The 10,781-nt window shown below is 35.3% G+C and overlaps 1 protein-coding gene across 7 annotated transcripts in view; it reads right to left on the reverse strand.

Moving 5' to 3' along the window:
* Positions 1-9,051, reverse strand: part of LOC149772983 (PDZ and LIM domain protein 7-like) — a 130,508-nt gene extending 121,457 nt beyond the window's left edge. For 3 of the 7 annotated variants that reach the window (XR_016417515.1, XM_089946998.1, XM_089946997.1), the window contains exon 1: positions 8,755-9,051. Coding sequence is in view for 6 of the 7 variants with exons in the window: in XM_089946998.1 (XP_089803124.1) it covers positions 8,755-8,868 (114 nt within the window). In the remaining variant the exon portion in view is untranslated. The remainder of the gene's footprint in view (positions 1-8,754) is intronic. The other 4 variants (XM_089946999.1, XM_089947000.1, XM_089947003.1 and 1 more) reach the window with 2 other exon arrangements.
* Between the last annotated feature and the right edge of the window lie 1,730 nt (positions 9,052-10,781).

The raw sequence follows: 10,781 nt of genomic DNA on the forward strand, positions 1-10,781 counted from the left end.
GATAACAAACAAAACCAGATTAAATAAATCTGATGTGTACAGTTGTTTATGGTTGCCATATTGGATATAAGAAGCAGACTGGTTCCTTGTCTCTAAAGTGCTGTATGTTTCTGGTACACATTACTATAAGTTTTTGGTACACATTACACTGTACTATATGTTTTTGGTACACATTACACTGTACTATGTTTTTGGTACACATTACAGACAAGAAAAGAAACATGATGATAAACAGATTTTTGAGTGGCATAAGGTATTTCTGTTTTATAAATTAATGGAGGCAATGGTATTCCTTATGATTATTTTTATTAAAGAAAGAAAAACTTAAAACTAACTTCATTTATTTTGCAATATTTGGAATTGTTAAACTACAAATTTGTCCATACACAAGCATTACTTTTCTGAAGTACAAAATGCAAACAAGTTGTGAAATTTGTAATTATTGGCAGATTTACGTATTTCATTTTTGCTATATTCCAGTGTAATAGTACAATTTTATTCATAATGTGCATCCCCAATATTTGTTTTACTTCCATTTTAGAGACAAATGGGCATCCATGAATCCTCAATCCAATAAAGCAGTGGGAATACTATACATTAAATTTAATTGGGAGGGCCAGTTGATTTCAAGGTGTGCTGCCATGCTGGCAAAAGGAAAAATCTATGATAAGTCTATCCATGCAGTTACTGCCAATCTGATTAAAATCATCTCCACTGTCCTATGTGAAGATCAGGGGTCATGTTCTGGTGACTTAGATATATGTTATTACCATAATCACTAACTGTATCAGCCAATCACATGAAGTCTTATATCTTTGCATTTGGGAGACTGAGCAGTATGGCTGAAGAGAATCAATGCAAGCTGAACGTTTTGATTCACTTTCAGATTTCTCAAAGCTGCATTTCCCTGGGCTGATTAAAAGGTCACCAATACATGACCCGTAAGTGGTTGCTGTCAGATCTTCATGTAGGACAGTGGAGATTTGATTATAATCAGATGGCAGGCAGTTACTGCATGATCATAATTTATTCTTATTATATGCATTATTTTCAAGTTGCTGGAGGGGCCCCAAGTGGCCGACTGGTCTAAAGCGCACTCCGTTACAGATCACTGCCATGTCACCTCTGTCTGCATAGGTTTGAGTCTCAGATTCGGCTAATGTGGGTATGTGAGAAAGCTTGCCAGTAGCTTCTTGAGGGTCGGTGGTTCTTTCCGGGATTTTTCCGGGTTCTTCCTCCACCATTAATACTGGCCGCCATGTATAGCCTATCGTGTGCTGAAAAATGGCATTAAACCCTACAACAAGTTGCTGGATGACAAAATGTACCTTAACAAATTTCTCATTGCACTTTCAAATGTTGTTCTTCATGAAGAATAAGTAATGATCAAGCACTGCTTGGTTATGAGCAGAAACTACTATAAACAAAGGATCAAATGGTAATTGGTTCTAAGCAAAAACTGGTATGAACCAAGGATCAAGTGGTGCTTGGTTCTGAGCAGAAACTGGTATAGATTGAAGATTAAACTGTGCTTGGTTCTGAGCAAAAACTGGTATAGTGTCATGTTTACCCCGACCCAGAGTAGCCCAGTTGAAACATGTATAATCAAGGTAATTCTGACAAGCCATTGTTTGATGTTAAACATTGCTGAAGGCTAGCACTAACCCATTACGTAAGATTGCCGTAGCTAGAAGTGGAGAGCCGGACCTCGGAGTTGCGAAGCCAATTATCACCTAGGTGTGGAAATGTTTGTCCAAGATCAAAAGAAGTTGCCTGAAGAAGTGGGAGTGTCATAACTTCTTTTCCCTGCAGACAGACAGACAGGTTGAACTGGCCGCTAAGACGATTGGACAGGGTCACAGCGCCATCCAATCAAAATCGAGATGGGGAGAGACCTTGATTTGGGTAGAATGATATCTCCGTGTCTTCCGGCAAGAATTAGTTCGCTGAGAGAAATTACCCAGAGGAGAGGTTAGCGTAACTCCAAATAGCCATTCATTATTGGCGGGAAAATCTTAGAGCAGGAAATTCTAAGTATAGAGAGAGAGCTTCAAAATAAGGTCAGTGGGATATTTGTTCGGTCTTTGTGGAATGCGACTGCATTTTAATTGTAGGTCGTATGTATACTTTATTATTACTAGACTCGTAGTACGAAGAATTACTTTGTTTTGTTAATATGTTTGCATATTTTGAAGAAATGAGTTGATATTCGTAAAGAATTATATAGCTTGCTAGCCGTCGTAAGAGTTAATACTGTAATTCGCTAAATGGGTATTTTTTAGTAGACTAACACACGTGTTCATATGATTATAGATTTTACTATTGTTGAATATTTGTAATGTACAGACATGCTTCTGATTGTTGTCAGATTGTAGTATGATGAGATTAAATATATGTGTGTATATACTGACGTGACGCAATGTATTGATGTCTGTATGACAATTTGCTGATACCGTGTTATTACGCCATTGTTTACCCTGCAAGAAGTGTGTGGGAATTTCGATGTGTATGCATGCGTGACTGAAACCGTGATAGCTTATCTGATGATTAATTGTCGATATAGTGTGAGGTGAAATTCGATAAAACATATGTTAATGCCTTGTGGTTTTTCACAGGAAGCTTTGAGGGACAGACCAGTTACAGTTTGGTCCCGTAGTCTCAGATAGAGAGACGGAAGAAAGGAGAAGAAAGGAGAGAAGTCAGGAAGCTTTGAGGGACAGATCAGTTACAGTTTGGTCCCGTAGTCTCAGATAGAGAGACGGAGGAAAGGAGAAGAAAGCAGAAGTTGAAGTCTGGGAGCGAAATTGGAGGAGGAGATAGTAGAGAGGGAAACGGAGACGAAGGAGGAGTTAGAGAAATGGAAAGAAGGAAGGAATTAGCGGGAAAGAAAGAGATGAGTAGATGGAAGGACAGGGGGAAAATCAAACTCACACTGTAAATCATGGGATGAATTAGGCTGTCACATGGTCGAGAAAAGACGAGTGATTGGAAGTTATTGTTTCTAAATTATCGAATTTATTAAATTGTTATTGATTGAATTTCATCTTCATGTTCTTATAATTTAGCCATCGGCATAGCTGACTGGGGGCTCAGAGCTGTAAATCTACCTCGTCACTAATTTAACTTTCTAACCTCACAAGCCAGGGTGGAACTTCCTTCATAATTTAATTAAATTATATTGGAAGAACCCCACCCCAATGCATGCAAACGTCACATATAGAATAAAGATCAAGTGGTGCTTGGTTCTGAGCAGAAACCAAAAAATATGGCATCCTGTACACAAAGTATTTTCCAACTGAAATGACTGCCAAGGCAGCTGCTAGCTATTAGAAATGTAGACCAGCAAGTTATATTAACGACTGGTGGCAGAAAAAACTGTCTATGGCATGATTTGTGCTTGAGCATTAGTGATGTTATTCAGGTGGATTATACAAAAGTTAGTAAAACTACCTTTATTAATCAGCAGTGAACACCCTGATAATCCACCTGAATAACATCACTGACCTTCCAGAAAAACTGTGTCTTAGACAGTTGTTCAGACAAACAAACGGCTGAGAAGACCAACACGTTGGTCTATTAGAAATGATGACCACCCAGCATGTGCAACCTTTCTCCATAAAATCATAATAATTATGTATCAATTGGATTTTTTTTATACAAAAAAAGTACCTGCTTACCCTAAATTTAAAACCAAAGCAATAGGAAACATGGATTTTTTTCTTTGTGGGCTTTATGGTCTTGTCAATCCAGAAACCTTGAACCATGCACTACGTCTTATAGTATCCACTAGTATAGATATAAAAATATAATTATAGCCTTTCCTGGAATCAACCCTGCTCTGAATCCTCCCTACCCTGATTCCAGCAACCCCTATTAAACTGTCATAGGTGTAGGTCACTTGAAATTTATAATCTTCAATGTACAAATCAAGCCTCATTTCCTGGACCCCAGCTTCACTTACCAAAGCACATCAAACCACTTTGACCCACATCAACCCTAGGAAATGAAGCCAGCCAAAACAGCATTTTGAACAAGTGTCCTCTTGTGGATGACGACTTATTATCCATAGAAAGTTAAATCAACTGACCATTCAGAGAGCCTGATACTTGATCTGGAAGGTTTCTAATAAAATACCTTCTGTGATCTCCCTGACTTGAACAGAAAATGCAAGTGAATAGTTTGAATTTGGAAAAATCTACATCTTCCATGGTAAATGTGACTGTTATGTATATTTAATTTATATTTTGTGCTTAATGTTTGTCTATGCTTTTAAGTTGCAAACAACATGTCTGCATAGCAAAAGGTCCAGGTTAGTCTTGCTTAAAGTCAGATTAGGTTTTTCCATTGTCAATCTTCACATTCTATTATATTGTAGGTCAAGAGAAAATGTCTCAAAATAGGGATTTGATAAACAAATCCTTCATTTCTCTTTCAGATCAGTCTCTGGAATTTCAGTTGTGTCGATGAAGTCATATTATAACTGGTAAAAATATCTGATAGCCCGATGCCCAGTGTCCCTATAATTTCAGGTCAGCCCGATGCCCAGTGCCCCTATAATTTCAGATCAGCCCGATGCCCAGTGCCCCTATAATTTCAGATCAGCCCGATGCCCAGTGCCCCTATAATTTCAGATCAGGCATGTCCTGTATTCCAAGTGAGGTGCTCTTTAGGCTTGTCCCACAAAAATCAAATTTACCTGTGAAAACTTTGATCACGCTGACAAAATGGAGAAATTTATTTTCAAGATTGAAAGACAAGTAAATTATTAATATCCATGCCTGCCCCTTTCACGTATGCAGATTGTCTACTTCTACTTCTACTGGAATCCATAAACTCTGTCCAAAGCGAAGCATGTAACCAATGACTGGGGAACATATTGCAGAGGTTACCTATAATTAGTGCTCACCTGGCTTTATTCTATCAGAAGGGTATTTATGCGCATTACAGCCAGAACCAGTCTAGTTGGTACTGAAACTGTCCTAGGAGTCCAGTGAAAAGTGGTGTGAAGTAATGAGATTATGGCTAGCATGTCAATGTTACCCTTTACCATCATTTGCACTTCAGAGACCCCAAATTTTCAATTTCAGTTTTGATACTCAGTCTCACCCAGTTTTGAAACCAAGGAGAATTTTGACTCTCAGTCTTGCACCCCTATGAGATACACTGCATGTACTGACTGGTTACTTTAATGATGCAATCTGGACAGCTTAGGTCAAATACGCATGTTTGATACATTATGTGAGAAGTTCAATTAATTTTCAAGCTGGTTCAATGGCCAGCCTTTTGTAGCTTAATAGAACATGCTTCTAAATCTGGACCTCGTTGCACTCATCTGTCTCTTTCAATTTCCCTAATAACTGCATTTTTGACAACAATTTTCATAGTAGCTCTCTCATTCATCGACCGCTCCTTGAACAGGAAATAAATGATCCTCTGAAACCTTGTGCCTAGAATATACATGTACTGAAATTTACATGTTTCATGTTCCATTAGTTGCTACTGAAAGTTTCCTTTCACAGTTGCTGCACCATTTGCATAAATTTCTTGTTTTATAGCATGAATGTTCTACTTCATGATTCACTCAAAAAATCTCTCTTTCATGCTTCATCTCCTTTAGACCAAATAAAAACACATGTAGTTACCCAATGAACCTTATTTTTCTGCCAAGTCTACATTTTAGGAGGGGGAATGAACAAAAGTTTGGCAAAAAGAAAAAAACCTTTGTCCATGATTGAGGGTTGAGTTCTGTACTACTTAACTATTGCCATATTTTTGTTCCTGGTTTCTGTCATGATTATAAATGGTAACAAGGTGTTTATTAAACCTCAAGTTCAATGCCTAAACTTGTTTATGAATTTTATGGAATTTTCTATTTAAAATGACCCATATCCTGCATATTTTATTGAGTGTTAGGTCAAGTGAAACTAGTTAATATAGGATTTGGTCAACAGTCTTCCTGTTTAAGTCTGTTGAAGTCATTTACTGTTGTGTTCAGATACAATCTGAGGGGAAACTTTCATTTAAATTATTCAATGAACTAAAATTGTTCTATGACTTTTTTTTGACAAAAACACTATTTCTGGATTAGTATGAACTCATTCAAAAACATTCTGGATTATATCACTGTGATACATCAAAACTGTTGGTACATTACTATCTTCAAGGCTATTGGTACATTAGCACATTCATATTATTGGAATTCATTCAGAATGTTCTATAATCAAGAACTTAAGAAGTAATATTTAGGACTATTTGGGATTTAATTCATAATACTCAAGTTCCTCTTACATTTTCATTTTACTGCCTAGAGAAATAAATTATTTCTTAATTTACTAAACTTACTGATTTCGATTCTTTCGATTGCTCAGTTTAAGACTAAGGGTCATAACAGGAGAAAAAAATTAACAATGGGAAGTAACTATGATTCAAGTTAAATTTATGATGCAAATAAGACTTCTTTTCTATGTTATGTTTTGTCTTCTGAACGAACAAAAGGGTTTGTACATCTCCCAACCTACCTAACTTCATTTCTTATCTTCAATTTAACCAGAAACACATTTTTTTTTAATTGGTCTTATCAAAAATAGATGATGCAGATACTACTTTCTGTTGGCCAGTCTCATGAAAATCTGAGGCTCATCTGAAGCCTTGAGCTTGGCATCAAAGAAGGACACATGTGATAATCACTTTAAAAAGCACCTGACACCCAAAAACAGTGGATTTAATGATGATTTGCATCAAAGTTTGAAATCCTCTATTACCACTGTATTTGAACAGCTCAAGTTATGCAAACAAACTGATACAGAGGCTATATTTGACTGCATCAAGTTCCAAAGTAGTCCAGAACAAATCATTATGAATCCAATATTAGAAAAATCAGTGTCTCCATTTCCAAAGGTCGCATGTCTTATTCTATGGAAGAGAGAATAACTGGTGTATGGTGAAATTGTTTGCATTTGCAACATGCACAATGGAGAATATGTTTGCAAACCTCTAAGCTACTTTCATGTACTGTGCATGAAATTTCTTTACATCCTGTATGTATGGAAACTGAATATGATCTAGCTACACAGCTAACCAAAATGACAGCAAAATATATTTGAAAAATCAACCGGAATTAGTATAAAGTACACCATCTTTAGCAGTTATTAAAATCAGAAAAATGAATTTTCCATAGTAGGCATTACCAGCTTCTGAAAGTGCAATAAAAGAATTACAAAATATATAAACAGATTTTAAAAAATGTTATCTCAATTTTTTTACAATTTACCTTTGAAGTGAAAATGACCAAGTTGATCTAGTTGATTTTTATATGCACACATCTGAAGTAAGGCAAAGCTGCATAATCTATAAACCAAAATTACACCCATCAATCAAACATAAAAAATTTCTTTCAACAACACCTACAAGATATACAAGGCCTTTTATAAATAGACAGGATAACCAGTTGAAAATCCTGCAAAATTCTGCTCCTTAAAAATGTAGCTATATACAAATATGAAACAATAGACCACCACCTTACATACAACAATAGACCACCACCTTACATACAACAATAGACCACCACCTTACATACAACAATAGACCACCACCTTACAACAACAATAGACCACCACCTTACATACAGCAATAGACCACCACCTTACAACAACAATAGACCACCACCTTACATACAACAATAGACCACCACCTTACATACAACAATAGACCACCACCTTACATACAACAATAGACCACACCTTACTACATTTATAACAGTACTTCAAAACAAATTATCGAAGCTTTATTTCATTTTCAGTAGTAAATTATAGATCTGGAAATAAAGATGGCACTGCCAACCATATTTTAAAAAAACAGAATTAAAACACTATTTGACTATAATTATGACATACGACCTTGACAATTTGTTTGGATTACTCTGAAACAACCATCTTTACAATTATGCTACCATGTATAAGGGATGATTTGCATTTTTTTGGACAATATTTGACTTACAAAATTATGTTGAATGTCAATGAAAAAAATAATGAACACTTATACTGCACACTTGCTCTCAGAGAACATACATACATACATACATACGTACATACATACATACATACATATATATACATGCATGCATACAGACATGATTTATTCCCCACCACCCCACATACTCTGAAATTTTCTTACTCCCGTTGTGGAATTTCAAGAGCCTGTCCTTAAACATACGTTTGGAACTACGCTACTTTCATGTACTGAAACTAAAATAATTCTAAATTTCATATAATTAATTTTTTCCAAATAATCTGAAGCAAAACCTAAGGACAGGCTGTTTTGCATGATTTGACAGGCACCAACTTTGTAAGTTATGACTGACCCAGCATACGAACGTACGCACGGCCAATTAGATGACTTATCTCTACCTTCAGAAAAATATGTATTTAATAGCGGAGAAAGTAGTATTAAGCTGTGTTTACGATGTCTATAATCACTGGACTAAACAGGGCACTGTACGTGAACAAAATTTATCATCTGTGACGATCCGGAACATATTCCAGTTGATACACCAGTAACACAAACAATACACAAACAAATAAAATCTACTTATATGGCTGGGTCATCTGGGTTCAAATACTTGTTTGTTAAATAACTTGCATGCCTAAGATCGAAAACAGGATACTCATGTCACGCCCATTTTCATTAAGGTCACTAAATTTTTAGCACAACTAGGAGTAAAATAGGGTGTAATGAGTAACTGGGAGGGGCACTTACTCTGTTTATTGTAAAAGGAGCACTGAAATCCTTTCCTCCCTGCATACGAAATCCCCATGGCGTTGTCGAGTCCGCTCTCTCCAATTTTGCCTCCAATGTCAACAACTGTGACATCTTCTGTCTATTACAATACGACTATCTCCCAGTATCAAACGTGAAATTTGGTCTAAAACGAGATAAATTCCAAACTGAATTCCTGTCCTATGTAATCACCTCGCTGTTACAGCCAAACTGTTCCGTTTGCCTTACTCAGACTGACTGAATCAGCTCGTCTGGTAGTAATACTGCCAATCTTTTGCACACGACACGCAAATTTTCTCATCCGTAATCTCTTTGGAGGTGTACATTAGCCCTAAGTTGCTATATTAGAGATATTCCGACTTATTCAATACAATGACTAGACTTATTAACTACGATTCAATATATGGTTCAATGGCGATTGATTGAATAATATTGTTAATACGGTTGCACCATTTTGAGCGACTTTGAATTAATAATAATAATTGATTCTGTAGTAGTGTTGCCGTTCGTCTGTTGTTCAGCTGCCACGCACCCCACCCCTCTTAAAATGATAATTGTTTGCGTGTGTGAAACGGAGTGTCCGGTATTCTTAAATTCGTTCAATAGCCACACAGTTCTGTCGTAATTGTTCATAGTTTCTCAAACAGAGGAATGACTCATTTCTGACTAAATCAAACAGATCATCCATACTTTTAAATAGCAAATATATACTTGGTAATAATTAAAATATTTTTATAATACCATTTATATATATATATATATATATATATATATATATATATATATATATATATATATATATATATATATATATATATATATATATATATATATATATAAATAGACCTACTGTACTGGCAACATTCGGTGTCGGCTTATTTATAATATCGACAGTTCTGTGATCGATTTCACCACTGTAAACTTAGTAATCTCACAAAGATAATGGCCGAATTTTTTTTAATATTTTTTATATTTTTTTTTTTTTTTTTTTGTTATTGGTGTGTGTGTGTGTGTTATAATAACCAGGTATACGGATTGATAGTTATAATAATAATAATAATAATAATAATGGTAAATAGGGGATCACTGTGTTTCCAACACTCTTACTTACACTATGTTTATCTGAAATATTACTTGAACTGCTGTTTGGCAGGCTGTATTGTTTCAATTAGTTCTTCAAGGCGATTAAACAGTGAAACAGCTTTTATTGTAGGAAAAATAAAATTCAGATCTGTTTTGTTTATACCTCTAAGCAACTCCACCGAGTTTTATTAAACTTAGCACTTCTTAATTTTATTGTTGTAGGTTGTTTGTTTGGGTACAAATGTACTATACATATATATATAATTGACCGGCATGTCTGCTGCACAACCTGAAATTTAGTTGCGGGTCAATCTCCAAATTCACCACAGCTAGTCAGTTGGGGTCAATTTGTTTCCTTCGACTTCCTCAAGCGTCGCAACCTTTTGTGACCTCCTTCTGAGTCCAGCCTCTTACTGGTATTCTCTTCTTATATTCGTGTGGTCACTCTTATACCATTCGTAGAAGCTATTTCTTTTTAAAACAAAATAAATGCGAACTAAATGTCTGTTCTTTATTCTAACGCCCTGCAATGAAAAATACACACCCCTTCATTCTCAGAATTGGCAATATCGTATTTCACAACAGACATTAACTGCTAACTGGTTGCATGTTATGTTATAAGCTTGCATTCAATAAAAACAATGTATTAAAAAATACAATACATTTTTTTACACTCGATTTCTCTCTTTCCATAGACAATTAATATTGTACAGGAAAATTAATGTATTCCATATATATATATATATATATATATATATATATATATATATATATATATATATATATATATATATATATATATATATATATATAGGTTCCATACTAACTGATCGATATAATGGTCTGCTCTCGCTTATTGACAATTAAGCCCCTGAGTGAACTATTAATCAGTGTCTTTAACTAAATGTCGAACACATGTAACA

Source organism: Sinohyriopsis cumingii, unplaced genomic scaffold (genome assembly GCF_028554795.1).
Source record: "Sinohyriopsis cumingii isolate HCF-2022 unplaced genomic scaffold, ASM2855479v2 utg000940l, whole genome shotgun sequence".
In the NCBI taxonomy this organism is placed as follows: domain Eukaryota; kingdom Metazoa; phylum Mollusca; class Bivalvia; order Unionida; family Unionidae; genus Sinohyriopsis; species Sinohyriopsis cumingii.